The sequence below is a fragment of the Ptychodera flava genome, chromosome 15, assembly GCF_041260155.1.
Source record: "Ptychodera flava strain L36383 chromosome 15, AS_Pfla_20210202, whole genome shotgun sequence".
Classification (NCBI taxonomy): domain Eukaryota; kingdom Metazoa; phylum Hemichordata; class Enteropneusta; family Ptychoderidae; genus Ptychodera; species Ptychodera flava.
In genome coordinates this window covers 35,579,180-35,594,623 of record NC_091942.1, presented here as the reverse complement: position 1 = coordinate 35,594,623, position 15,444 = coordinate 35,579,180, and the positions used below count along the sequence as shown (strand labels likewise).

General features: G+C 35.7%; 1 protein-coding gene across 1 annotated transcript in view; it reads left to right on the top strand.

The window, feature by feature from the left end:
• Positions 1–15,444, top strand: part of LOC139152020 (tubulin-specific chaperone D-like) — a 77,812-nt gene that overhangs the window by 28,777 nt on the left and 33,591 nt on the right. Inside the window, exons 21-28 of the mRNA XM_070725105.1 lie at positions 180–297; positions 825–974; positions 3,515–3,633; positions 4,025–4,260; positions 4,626–4,709; positions 5,384–5,542; positions 6,357–6,495; positions 11,382–11,503. Coding sequence (XP_070581206.1) covers positions 180–297; positions 825–974; positions 3,515–3,633; positions 4,025–4,260; positions 4,626–4,709; positions 5,384–5,542; positions 6,357–6,495; positions 11,382–11,503 — 1,127 coding nt within the window. The remainder of the gene's footprint in view (positions 1–179; positions 298–824; positions 975–3,514; positions 3,634–4,024; positions 4,261–4,625; positions 4,710–5,383; positions 5,543–6,356; positions 6,496–11,381; positions 11,504–15,444) is intronic.

The following is a 15,444-nucleotide window of genomic DNA, read 5'->3' as shown; positions in this document are numbered from 1 at the left end:
ATTTCAAGCTGTGTATTTTGTCCATGTTGTTTGACTCCGATGATGTTCTGCGAAGTTAAAAGAGTAATGAGCCACCTGAAATACCAAAGATTTCATAATTTCAAAATCAATCACTCATGCAATCTTCCTCTTCACCATGCCAATATTCCAATATATGAATTCATCGTTTTGTTCAACAGATGCACGAGGGTAAGATGTTCCGAGGACTGAGTGGTGAGATCATGAGACCTGCTGTCTGTAAATTTATTGAGAAACTCTCCCTGTCCAAACTTCCATTCCATGGTGATGATATCATAGGTATGTTTATTATTCTATCTCCGTGAATGTTATTTTTCTTCTTGTGTACACAATACTCATGTGCACTTGTATTACAGTCATAGAATACACCGGTAGTTTTATCTTCTAAAATATTGTTAGCTTAACAGATTATCACATATGTTGTAGTTTTACAAGATGACTTTACAAGATATTTCTTAGAGGTTTCAAATTCATGGTAGGACAGTCACTGTGTTTTAATCCATGCCAATAATAGCTGGAAGTGTTTTGCATTCATACTGTAGAAATCTTTCATCAGGAACTGGTAGTGGGGGGAGAGAGAGAGAGAGAGAGAGAGAGAGAGAGAGAGAGAGAGAGAGAGAGAGAGCACAAATGAAACTACTTCAAATGTCCTTCTTCAATATCAATAATTTGCAAATTAAAGCTGAAAATAAATAATTAGTAAAAGTTTTGATTTGCACAAAATTTTCAGTGATCTTTGAGTACGCAATTCATCGTGGAGGAATGAGGACATGCGTTAACATCAGAAATGTTCTCTTTCCTGTTAGATATATGGCAGGACATTATTGATGACAATATTCAATTTGGACATCAGTTTGTAGAGCAGACAATACAAGATAAAGCCATTGCAGCTTTACCAGCTCTTTGTAATGAATACTACAGAATGGATGACGGAACAGTTAAACCAAATATACAAGGTCTGTTACTTCTTACTATAGTATGTTTTTGAATTATATGGTACAAGTGATATTTGAAAGATAAGAGAAAATTCTCTCTGTTAACCCAGTGTTCTCTCTTACCATAATGGTGTGAGCAAGTGAGTCTATGGATATTCTTTTTGTCCAGATTACATGTCGTGTCATGTTGATGTAGGTACACGTACATATATATGTGCTGGAGTTGTTTGACACTTGTTAGTACTGGATATCTATGGCACTAAGACTTAAAATTTTTGTGCAACTTTCTTGACCTGAAATGGATGACCAATGCAATTTTTCTGAATTGTATCTTTATCCCTTCTGTCAGATACAAAAAATACAACCCTGCAAAAACTCGATTACATACATTATTAGCATTCTGCAATTATAGTTAAGCGCCACCAACGATTGAACTTTAGGTCTTTTGTTTTTACATTGACTCAACTGAGTCCTAATAATTTGTCATGACCATTGTAGATCACTTAACTGTGGCTGATTATTTATATCTGACTATTAAATGTTTCTAGCTGTCAATTTTTAGCTACTATAGACTATAGTCTATAGAAGCTATTGGGATGGGTATCCGTCCGGCGTCCGTCGTCAGTCTGTATGTATGTATGTATGTATGTATGTATGTATGTATGTATGTATGTCCGTTTGTGAGGCGTCCGTCCACTCAAATATCTTGAGAACCGCAGTACTTACTGATTTGATATTTGTTGTGTAGATGAAAAATACGATTTTGAGAAACTATTTTTTTTAATTTTTTGATATTGTTGAAAATAGGCAAATTAATGCCAAAAAAGGTGTTTTTGGTAAAAAATCTTCTTCTTCATAACCGCTGGTCAGACAGCTTTGTTATTTGGTATACAGGTCCCTAGGGGTAACCCAACTTAGATTTGTTCAAATTGTGATGAAATTTGCAAATCTGTATTTTTAAGGAATTTTTTTGTCATTTTTGGTCAAAATTGACTTACATTGTATGTAATTCTTGTACTGTATAAACCCTATCAATTCACCAGAAAAAAATAATTAATATGATTTTAAATAATTGAATTAATTAGGAAATCATCAAAGCCAAAATAATTTTAGTGTAGAATTATCAGAAAGTTCAACTTTTTTTGACAGTTCATAGCGAAATGCTTACCATCTTGGAGGATTAAAACATGTAAAGGCAACTTTCCTGAATCCCAACTTTGACATATTCTGAACCGTCATTTATTGTGCCCTGTATGTTATCTAAAAGAAATTGCTCAAAATAGTCAATAGAGATAGAGATAGAGATAGAGAAAGTTCTAATTTCCATTTATGATTGACTTGGTAAGGATAAAATAAAATTACTTTTTGAGGAAAAAAAATAGAGTGGTCAATTAAAAGAGTGGTCAAAGTGATAGGGTTTTATGGTAAAGCTGGGCTGTATAAAGATTCCTCATGTGCTATTTATAGCAATTATGCAATCTGTGTAAACAGTGCAATGAAAGTGTAACATGATTCCTTATAATGCTTTTGATGACCTTGAACTTCTTAAGTTTCAAACCTTTGTCTCTTCAGTGTTCTTTCTCTGAGTATGTACAGTCTCAACTTATTAAACAGAACTCACAATGTTAATCAAAGATATCCACCTTCTTCATCAATACATGTGTCACAAAAGGTTATTCTCTACATAACACAGCAGAGCTCTGTCAACTGTTGAGTCGCTTGTTTTTTCAAAACCGCTGGTCAGACAGCTTTAATATTTAGTTTACTTGTCCGTAGGATGACCTTAGTGAGATAATTTCATACAGTCAGGAAATACTTAATTTTGTATCCATGTCTATAGTAGCTTCAGGGACTTTGGCCCTATGTTTCATGTATGTGATCTTGTGAGAGAACAGGTATGCCTTTCATTTGTCTGGAGAAAGAGCCGTCAATAATAATGATTGGCTAGGTTCATCATGGCATATCAAACAGCTTAGTTTATCTATTCTGATACAAAGTCTGCCAATGATATTGGCAAAGCATATATAAATGTATACTTAACAACGAGCCACGGTCACGACAGATATATTACAAGATTTTTTGCCAGATCACGATATATATGCAAGAGTGATAGCGAGTGCACGTATGGAGTGAACTAGTCAAAACTGATTGGGATTGTTTGTTGCTATTATATTATGATAATCTATTGAAATTCTGGTGTGAAAATGCGATAAAAAGGAGTTTTCTTTCACTGAGAGCTTGTGCATATTCAACTATGCTATATCACAAATACAGCACTGTTGTTTGTATATCTCATCAAATTAGATCCCTGTATCAGTGTACTTATATAATTGACTTGGACATTTAACATTGCAAAGCACTCACTTCTATGCATTTGCATGGATTGGTTAATTAACTCTTTTCTATGACACAAGCAAAGAACAGGCCTATGAAACAGTTTTGACAGTCACATACTATTGCTATGTTTAGAGACATTAATGTTATAAATTCATTCATAAACATAATTACTTATATACCAATGACAAATGAATTTTTCTGTCATCTGGTGTTTCATGATGCAGAAAAGGTTATCAACAAATATCTGAATGAACTGAAGAGTAAAGAAGATACATCTAAGATGGGATTTGCCCTTGCTCTAGGAGCCCTACCAAAATTCATGGTGGATGGCAAATTTCAAGAGGTCAGTGTAGACTTACTTCTTATAGTTGAATATAACGTAAGAAAAAATTGATGCGTTCCATACTCCATAGTTAGGTATGACACTCAAAACTTGCGACTGCATCGATATCCTGTACTGCTTTTCTGTCAAGGTCATAAAACTATTCATTTGACTGTGAAAGGACACCAGCTTAGAAGAATTATGTAACTTACGTCCCTGCATGACTCATTCAAGAAAAGCTACATTGTATACATATGATCAATATCCAGAAGATTTAGCGTGTTTGGTTATCATAGCAATAGCAAAACTGAAGAGGGGTTCTAGACAAGCAACTGTTATATTTGATACAGTTAGATTCTAAATAATGTAGAACATCTGATTTCAGTATTCTGTGATTTGTATTTGAACTTAGGTATTGGCTGGACTCATCCAGACCACACATATCAGTGGGCAAGATGCTGCTAAGTTGGTGGAAGCCAGGAGAGATGCCATCAAGTCGATAGGAGAACTGTGTAAAACCATGGGTGTGGATTCCAATGGTTCATCCAGCCATACCATTTGTAAAGACAATATATCAGATATCTATGATGCCCTACATGTAGCTATGAAAGATTACACCTTAGACAGCAGGGGTGATGTTGGCACTTGGTAAGCTGAGACTTTCTGTGCTAATCTTGTTGATTTATAGCTGTACTCATTAATTTCTGGACAAATTTACCATACAGGGAGCATAAGCATACAATGTATTTGACAATTTGAATTTGAATTTTGAATAGTATTGCTCTAATAAATGCATCTATAAATGAATTTTTATGCATTTAATGAAATAAAATACAGAAATTCATCAGCAAAATAATACAGGTAAAATATAACATGTACACTTTAGAGTATGGATGAAGTAACTATAGAGCATGGATGAGTAAGGTCAGGCCTTATTGGCGTTTACTTCGCAGCATAAAATCAAATTATATGTAAAATCTCTAATTATTTCACCATGGTCTGAATGCTTTCAGGGTTCGAGAAGCCAGCATGACAGGGTTGTATGATCTCACAACACAAACACTGAGAAGTGATCCAAGTCTCATTACAGAAAATATGTAAGCATCCACTTGATTTTCTTTATTAGTTAATAACTAATACTACAGCTTTACTTTATTTGTTATATTTGAAAGAAAATATGTATTCTTATCCCCACTTCTCATGATTGTTGGATGAAGTTTTTGTCATCAACTGTTTGACCAGTATGTTTGATTTCAAAACAATGCTTTCGTGATATTAGGCCAACGTAAGAAAAGTTACCAGGTGATACAAACTTGTCAAATATTAGATGTTTAATGTTGCCACTGAAGACTTCTGGAGTGAACCTCAAGTTTGTTTTTACCCAAGATGCATTGTAGTATCCAGAAATTGATCCCTTGATCTCAAACACACCGGGTCAAGAAAAGTGCAGTTTCTTGTATTGTCCCTGCCACAATGAAAACAGACTAATACTATTCATCACTGTTATCTTTCTGAATAGTCGATACAAATAATACTACACCTGTGTCATAATTCGGGAAAGGTTTACCAGAAAATCTACAATCAAAGTGAATTGCAGTGGATAATACAGTACCCATGTGTTTACTGAATATTGTCCCCAAACTTTGATGACAAGTGTTTGATCTTACATGTAACATGGAAAAAGTCTGTCAAAGCAAGCCTTTAAATCTGTTATTTTCTGTCATCATGGAACAAATTCAAAATAATATTTGTTTACTTGGTTTCTTTCAAGATGCAAGACAACATTATGTCATTTGATACAACAAAGCAGTGAAAAGATTGACAGGACAAGAGGCCATGCTGGAGAAATACTGGTCAAGTTATTACATTTTGATGAGCCACCTCTACCTCATGTACCTCATAGAGAAGAACTTATGAAAATCTTTCCAAGGTAATAGACTTGCTGTAATGTCTGAGTTGTATCTGCTGTGCCATTTACCAAACTGGAAATTGTTAATGAGCTCAAAAGTTTTGTTGATTGTTTCATATAAAAGGAAGGTGAACTGTACACAGCCTTTGCTTCATCTTTTCCAAACCTTTCACAGATATGTGTTTAGATGTTCAATTATTTTCAAAAGGCTGGCAAATTGTCAATGATACCATACACGGCCTGGGAGTGCAGTGACTTCACAAGCTGTATATTTCCCTTCATGGACTTGGGAGTTTTTCATTGGAAAATGACTGACCAGAATTTATATTAACAGCCAGTCCATTTACTCAATGTTTGGCTGAAAATGAACATGTGCACACACTGAAACTCATCAATGGGCTAAAGATTGAGGCCATTGGTGAACAAAATAAGTCACACACAACATTCATAGAAACAAATATTACATGTACCAACTAATAAATCGTTATGATCCAGTCTTGCCATAGTCGGTATCCTGCTTTTGAAAATGCATGCGCTTTCTCCCTCTTTTGAGATGCACAGTTCATACTTGAGACAATTCTTCATATGATGGATAATAGAAAAGTCACTCACTCTACTTGATAACCAAGCATTTCATATCTTTATGTTCTGCTCCCTGATAGTCTGGCAAAAGTGAAAAATTTTTCCTGATTCAGGTGTGATATCAAGGCGTTCATATTATTTATTTAATTACCACAATGCATAGACTCTTCAATGATACTATAAATAATGAATGTGCATTCTTGTTTGCATTAATTGATTAACATTAATCTAAAACCCTGTATTTACCTTGCAGTTCTGAGCAAGAAGACTTAAACTGGTGTGCACCATCCCATGCATTCCCTAAAATAACCCAGGTGCTATCATGTCAAACATATCAATATCATCTACTGCTTGGTTTAACTGTCAGTGTGGGAGGCCTCACAGAATCACTGGTAAGAAATTGAACTTCAAATTGTTTACTGTATGTAGTGTTATTACTTCATGAGCAAGGTCAATTTTTGCATAGGGAAGAGTACAGAAAACGAGAAGGTGAATACTGCCTAGAATTTTAGTGACAGCAAAATGAGATCTTTGCTCCTTTTCTGTTGCGATTTTCATCAGAAATATTTGTCTGTAAAGGCAGATGTACATATACAGCAAGGCATACATGACCAAGTTGGAAAAAATCTCCTGAATTAAAGCACATGACTGAAGCACTCCCTTCATATAAAGGACAAGTCACTGTATCTTTTTTCCACATTATGAATAAATTTGGAAATATGCAAATAAATCAATGGTACACTTTTTTCAGAACAATGGTAAACCTACCCTCAAATTTGATAATGAATTTGATTCTGTCAAGAGAAATCTTCACATGGGGAGCGGACGAGTTTCATGATTTGGGTGGGGACATTTTTTCTCCAAATCAGGAGATTTCTCCTGATCAGAAGATTAACTCCCATTTGGTCTTTGCTGATATAGCTAAAGACAAGCATAATAGAATTTATTGTATCGTATGAAAGATGCCCATAGCATTTTTACTCATTGGGTAATTTAAAATATTGGCAACACTTTTATACCAGTTTATCGTGATACTTTAAGTTCTAATTTTGGAAGCATGAAGTAAACAAGTAGCTACTGAGAAATTTGCAAGTTTTTCCCATGTATAAAGTGAATTAAATGTATTTTTTTGCAATGTTTATACAATTCATTCAAAAGTAAAGGGAACATTAGAATTATAACCCTTTTCCTTGAAGAAACACAGTGTAGCTTACATGTACATGTAGGATGACTTGACTGCCAGTATGTGTTTGGGTAACAATGCATGCTTGCCTGCATGTCTGTACTTGGTTCTCTCATTGTATATTACTGTTAGTGGGACCAATGTAACTGTCATTCAGACACAGGAACGTAACAGTGACAGTAAGCAGAACTATTGTCATGAAATGTTCCTATTGTTCTCATTTGTAACAATTGTACTGTAGTTTCTAATACTGATAAATGTTGTCCATGTATATTTAAATGGAGTTGTGTGCAAGCCTTAACTTGACATAATGTTGATAGGAATATTTGTATCGTCTAAGCTAGTTTCATATCTTGAACAATGAATTTTGCTTGAGCTTGTAAAACAGCAATAACAGGTCAATACTGATTTTGATAATGCATAATATTACATTAATATGAATATTCACTTAAGGTAGCTACATACTTTTAGACACTTTCAGATTTTTATTTTTTTCTCAATTGAACACGTCCCAAACCCCAATAAAGTATACATTTTCTGAAAGCCCTGATATAGAGCTATCTGACCAAGCACAGTGCACGGTCATTATTTGCATAAGAGTCACGTGACAAGCGTTTTTGCTGAACCTTCGAAAAAACCGGTTTTCCCGCCTTATGCGAACACGCTGCAAGATTTCCGGTTGGAATTTCTTCATTGACAAGCCTTGACAATATCCTTCAAAACCGTGTCTTGGATTTTCTTTATATGCCTTTGTTTTTTTTAATGCGCTCTTAAAGGTGTTAGATGAAGGTGCTTTTCAAGGAATTTTAATTATCACGCCATATAATTTGAATGGAGCCTCCGGGAAAAAATCGCAGACACGGTTTTGAAGGATATTGTCAAGGCTTGTCAATGAAGAAATTCTAACTGGAAATCTTGCAGCGTGTTTGCATAAGGCGGGAAAAACTGGTTTTTGGAAGGTTCAGCAAAACGCTTGTCACGTGACTCTTATGCAAATAATGACCGTGTACTGTACTTGGTCGGATAGGTCTATATCAGGGCTTTCAGAAAATGTATACTTTATTGGGGTTTGGGACGTTTTCAACCGAGAAAAAAATAAAATCTGAAAGTGTCTAAAAGGTATGTAGCTACCTTAACTTTCTACTCAGCATTAAATGGCTATTCATCTGTTTTTGTATTATCAAGGTCAAATTCTGTCAGTAAAAACATAAAAATATCAGCCAAGGACACAGCTGTGCCATTTTTCTTTCCTGTTCACAACCAATAAATATATTTAAGTTAGTATGCACCTTGAAAGTGAAAGACTGAAAACTTTTACTTAAATTTCCTAAATTAAACTTTTAATCACTGTCTCACCAAATCAAGAATGACAAGTCATCGTTGATGACACAGTCCCCGCTTGTCCATTTTGTTATAATCTTTGGTGTCTAGGTAGCTGTGGTCTAGGTCGCTGTGGAATGACATTGATGCAAGGGGTGCATCAGGCCTGTGACTTGCATAATAAAGTAATCTAAGGAACGTTCAATAAATGACTCATCTCTGCCGGTAATGACCACTGAAGGAACTTTTGATTACATCACACATAACGATGCCCTCACTGCCTCTAGTGTCATGACGGCACATGGTTTGGTGGAATTTTCGAAATGCTATGGGATCGGGTATGTTGTTGTAATCAGCCATCAGCCATTTCGAATCATATAATGAAACAAATTAATGTGCACAAGAATGCAGCCATAGTATTTTATCTTCGTATCATGTTTGAACAAAATCAGTCTATCGAGAGACAGTGACCTATGTTTATGTTTCAAAAACATAAAAAAATCAAACCAAAATTGAAATCAAATGGCTGTCTATTGACCATATGGATCATAGCACAAAATTAGTAGACATGCATATGTATGCCATAGTACTTTATCTTTGTACCATGTCTCAACAACATTGGTTAAGGAATATTTGCATATGATTAAGCCTCAAAGACATGAAAAAATCAAAAAGGACCATCGGGCAGCGATATTCGAAAAAAATGACAATCTGGCAGCCATATTGGAACATGTCACGAAGTAAATTGACGTATTGTATGCCATAGTGCTTGATCTTTGTGCCAAGTTTGGACAAAATGGGTGTAATGACCTTTGAATTACGCTTCAAAGACATGCAAAATTCCAACAAAATGGCAGTTCTGCAGCCATATTGGATCCTATCACAAGGTTAATTGATACATGCATATGCATGCCATAGTACGTGCTTTGAATTTGTGCCAAGTTTGAACAAAATCGGTTCAAGGATGTTTGACTTACGGTTCAAAGACATGAAATAATCGCAAAAAAATGGCCGCCTGCAGCCATATTGGATCATTTCACAAAATAAATCGGTGTTCATATGAAGGGCATACTGTTTTGCTTTGTGCCAAATTTGAACAGAATCGGTTCAAGGATGTCTGAGTTATGGTCCAAAGACATGAAAAATCGCAACAAAATGGCCGCCTCACGCCCATATCGGATCATATCGCAATATAATTTGACATGCATATGTAGGCCATAGTGTTTTGCCTTTGTGCCTAGTTTGAACACAATCGGTTCGAGGATGTTTGAGTTATGGTTCAAAGACACGAAAAATCGAAAACAAAATGGCCGCCTCGCGGCCATATTGGATCGTATCGTGAACTTATTTGACATGCACATGTAGGCAATAGTGTTATGCCTTTGTGCGAAGTTTGAACAGAATCTGTTCAAGGATGTCTGAGTTATGGTCCAAAGACATGAAAAATCGCAACAAAATGGCCGCCTCGCGCCCATATTGAATCATATCGCAAAATTATTCACATGGATATGAAAGCCTTAGTGTTATGCCTTTGTGCCAAGTTTGAACAGAATCTGCTCAAGGATGTCTGAGTTATGGTCAAAAGACATGAAAAATCGCAACAAAATGGCCGCCTCGCGGCCAAATTCGATCGTATCACAAAATAAATCGACGTGCATCTGTAGGTCATAGTGCTATGCCTTTGTGCCAAGTTTGAACGAAATTGGTTCAGCAGTGTCTGAGAAACTGTTGATGACGGACGGACGGACGGACGGACGCACAGACGGGACCCAATCTATAAGTCCCCGCCGGACTTCGTCCGCGGGGACTAAAAATCAGGGGTCACCGCACAAAGTTTGTTACCAGGAAAACAAATTGTATAACATCTGCTGATATTTGAAATTCAACATGGCTAACATATCTGTTTATTCTGAGGGGAAAAGTAAAATTTTCAATTTTAAAAAAAGTAAGATGTGAAAAGTTTTCTTACACCAAGGGCTTTAAAATAGTGCCCACAAGTGGTAGATCAGAAAAGAATTTTAAAAATTTGAAAGTCCAAATATCTATCCTCAAGGCACATTCTACACGTACCTCAAAGCAACCAGCCAGTCAGCTTACTTTTTCAATGAAACTATCCAAGTGATGCCAGCTACAAATCTTTGGCTTTTCTGACTCAGTGAGATTACTTTACTTGTGATTTTGAAATAGAAGTGTGATATGGTACATGTATGGTTCATACAGCCTGAAACTCCAAACTCAAATGACAAGTGCTGTATGTACCTTCTACACAAGGTCATTGTTTCCTTGAGATGAACTAACGACCTTCCCCCTGTCAAGAAATCTAGTATGGCCACAGTATTGTTCATTAGTATGCAGAATGACAATTTCAAACTGTCTGCTAATAGATCTGCTGGACTGAATGAAAATTCTCTGAAGTAGACTTCGTAACAAAGTGTAATTTGAATCCAGGGCCTTATTACAGAATGGAGAAAATGTGTTATTTGTTTAGCAGTCTCTTTCATTCAAAACATTTATAAACACTAAAGTGGAAGATAAACCAGCAAAATAAAGCCAAATGTATTTGGGCAATTTTTATGCCAGATATTTATAAAAGTACTGAAATATGTAATATATCAAATGATTGTTTGCTAGTAGAGAACACAAATCACAACAAAAACGTAAGGCACAGGAAATCTGTTTTTCCTTTGATGTTTGCCAATATTTTCTAATTATCTTTCTCCAGGGACTTGACATAATGTTTTATTTCTTATCTTCCATTCTTACCGCCCTTTCTAGGTCAAGTATTCAGGGCAGTCTTTGTTGACTTATCTGCGTTCCATCTCTGATGACGAAGAAGCCATGACATCATTTGCTGATACACTTCTGACCATCTTCAAGGAACATCAAAAAGTAGACAGGTCAGTGACATTGAAAGACAATTCTCTTTCTTACTCATTTTCTATCGATTTAAAAATTCAGATTCAGAATCTCCTTCAGTGCAGAAATTGGAAATGCCAGAGTAATCCTTACACAAAAAAAAGAAAGTATCTGTCAGACAAATTGAGAAACTGTTTAATGAATATTTTTTTTTTATTTCTCAAAATTAAGTGTGTACCCCTGTAGAGTGTGCATATCCAAATGGTTGATGTACACAGTTTAGTCTAATCATTTCGGTATGTGACTGATTTTATTATGGCAACATCTACTTTCTGTAACAGTTTTCAATAATTTATTATTCCACATGTCCAATAATGGAAATTTAAAATTGCATGTCAAGGTCAGATAAAATGTATTTGACAGACAGTAATGTCTGATTTTTTTTTTAGTTTTCATACTCCTGTTATTCAGCCATGAATTAATTATCAGCAAGACTTGTTTTGTGGATGCCTTGTGATAGCGAAATAAAAAAAATGACTTTAAGGTGGAGCTGCATGTTGCCAACACAGTTCTTTTCAAAGGAATATTTCTCATCTAAGATGACAAGGATTCAACCCCCTGGTACTGTATGTTTTCAAAAAGCTGAGAATCTAAAGTTTAGTATGGTGGCAGTAGTTTACTCGAAGGATTAAGGGCGTGTATATTTAGGGTGAAAAACCTCAATTTTGGCATTAATGATAAAATTGAATGTAAGTCAAAAACTGGATAAAATATTCTGAAAATTAGTGTTATATTACACTTGAAATGAGAATATGTAAAAGAAAAAAACGACTGTTTAATTGCATTATCTATCCTCATTCAAAAATGGCATGGGTTAAAAAACTGATACTCAACTTTGAGTGCCATATTTTTTCCCTACAAAATCAAGTGCAAAAATTTTTTGTATAATTTTCTGTAATTTTTGTAATAGATTTGGACTGAGTTGACATGATATCATATTGGCTTCAGTTTTTCATCATAATCTCTGAGAAAATGTGAAAGAAATTTCTTGAGTTTCATTTTACAAAGGTGACAAAATTGACGTTAGCGCTCAAAGGGTTAAAATCATGATGCAATTAAAATGCCTCTTATTCAAAATGCCCAACAAAATAGTCGTTCGCTATATAACACAATGTGAAAGTTTAGAAAATTTGACCCAGCCAGAGTGGAGTTAAATTTGTTTGAAATCTTAAAACTGGGAGAAAAGAGAAGCCAGGAAATTGGGTGATTTGCATACATTTGCATAAATTAATACTCCCTTATCATACAACATACGACTGCTTGACAAACTATAAGGTGAACCCAACCAATATTTTAATCCAGATCAACAAATTAATTAAAATTGAATGAATATTTGCAAAAAATGATTTTGAGTAAAATACACTGTTGAGTGCATTCCCTTCCCCTTTATACCGGATTTTTTCTGAGAGTACGCCCACTCGAAAAACCGCCCATGGGCGGTTATTTGGGGGGTGGGCCGTTATTAAGAATTTAAATTCATCTCAACCTTTGTCTACGGCATTTCAACTTGACTCCCCTTGAAGAAATTACCTACGCAAAGGTCAAAAAGTTTTATATAGCGTACAAAATAAAATAAGTTACACTTCTAAGATAATTACTTCGGCGATATATGTCTGTATCCCCCTATTTATGCTACTAAAATGCAGGTGGAATGATCCAGAAGAACGCAAAGTCAAGGTTAGAGTTTGCCACACAATGCCGACAATGATTGACAGATGAAGCAGGAGCCAGGAATTTTCCATTCTGCACGATGGGGATCATGAAATAAATAAAATGACTATCATAAAAATAACTCTGTTTCATTATTTTTTATTTAATGTACATCATTACTTTTCAGGTTTTTTCGCTTTGATACAAAAGTCTAATGATTTTCTTCGCGTAAATTTGTTGCATTCACAAACGTAACAGTAGTAGTAATCCCTAGTAGAAATGGTATGATCCACAATTGTTTACGATTATTGACCTCTTTGCGTGCAACGAATGTGAAACACTGTATCTATTTCACAAGTTCGACTACTTTGATTAACTTGTCACACTTACAAACTAGGTCAACCTCAGAACACGTGCACACGTCAAAATCTGATCGATGATTTCTTCGCTTAAATTTGAATGCGTTCGACAAACCATGGAGGCATATATAAAAAAAATGTCTATATAAACATTTAAAAAGGTTCTCCTTTTTTGTTATATTGGCAAGTAAAATCTAGCGTAAAACTGTTGGTCGAGGATCCCTGCAGTAGCCTACGTCACTACAGTGACGTAGTAGGCGGTGACCTCTCAACTTCTGAACACGAACCAAGAGATTACGGCCAGCATCCGCGCGCCACGAATAATCATAGATCCTAGGACTGAACTTTCCCCCACCCCCCAAGTAAAAGTTTGGTTTCAGTTTTGTGAGACTGGGAATGTCCATAAGACGAACGATGGTCATCGATATCACACGAAGAATCTCTCAGTTTGTGTTTAGAAGTTGAGAGGTCACCGCTACGTCACTGTAGTGACGTACTGCAGGGATCCTCGACCAACAGTTTTACGCTAGCAAAATGGCGGTCTCCGTGTAGTCATGTCGGGCAAACTTAGAAAAAAAGGCGATATTTCAGTGAATTTTGAGCGGACTTCTGGTCTGGTTAGTCCCTAATAACCAAGCTGTCGATGAGTGTTGGCAATTTGTAATTTGTATGGAAAATATTCGAAATATCGTCGAGCAAACTTCCGCAAAGGTGCTTGCGGCGGAACATGGACGCTAGTCTATGGAATATCGAGAATGGAATATCCCATAGCTGTGGTGGCGGGGTTAAAATCGTAAAAGTCAAAACCAGCCCGTAAAAGGCATGAATCCCGTCTGAAAACACCACAGCTATGGACCCACAGCTAAATGGGACCTTGTGTTGTCACGGTTGTGCGTTGATTATCCATGCGTTATTTTTACCTGACTCGTAATTTATTTTTCCATGTGTGATTTTATTTTCCAAAGAGATGTGTATACTTATTATTGCAATTTGTGTTGATATACAAATAAAGAAATCTTGATCGTATCTTGGGTTCAGTTCAGTGTTTTATGCGTGCGTGAATGAGTGCATGAGTGTCAGTTTATGTTATTGTATGATGCATCAGAAAATTGCAACATTGTGTCCTTTTTGTTGAAGATGGGTCTGTCAGACTTGTAGCGCACAATGACGAAAAAGAAAACAAAACTCTCGAGAAAAAAATGAGTGGATGTTTTGCAGCGTTCTACCGTCATTTATTTTTGGTTTTGTGATCAACAGTGATAAAATAACTCCTTTATTTTTTAGTTAATTGGCGGTAAATTTTTACCGAATTACGGCCCTGGCCGTTATTTAGCTACAGGTGTGAAGCAGACAATGTAGCCATTTTCTGTTTAACGGCCCTGGGCGTACTCTCAGAAAATCCGGTAGCACTCTCAGCCAACATGAAGCTTCTTTACCATAATTGGTTCCATATAACCAGGGACTTGTGAAGTTATGCATTGTATGTCAGCATTATGATGCACTTTCTTGGAACTTGTCAATTACTTAAGATAGTTGCTCACTGCTGTTATTGACTTGTAGCTATGCAATTCCTTTCACATCAAAAGGTTGATCACTTTATATAAAAAATGCTATGTTTGTCAAGAATAATTATAGAGCACCACCACTGTTTGGTTTTGCAATTACATTTGTTTTAATGACTCTAAGACGACAAATTTTAAATTCCATGCTGTAACTTGTACATTTAAGTTGACCAGTGTGAATTGCTGATATCAAAGAATATAGTTGAGCTTGAAGACAAAATCATAGTGATTTCAGTGGCTTTGTCACCACTGATAATGTTTACAAAAGCTGTTTGTGAAGTTTCGTAAGTTGGTATTGTGTGATAGGCTGTATATAAATGTCAAGATACCTCAATTAATCTCTACAAACAG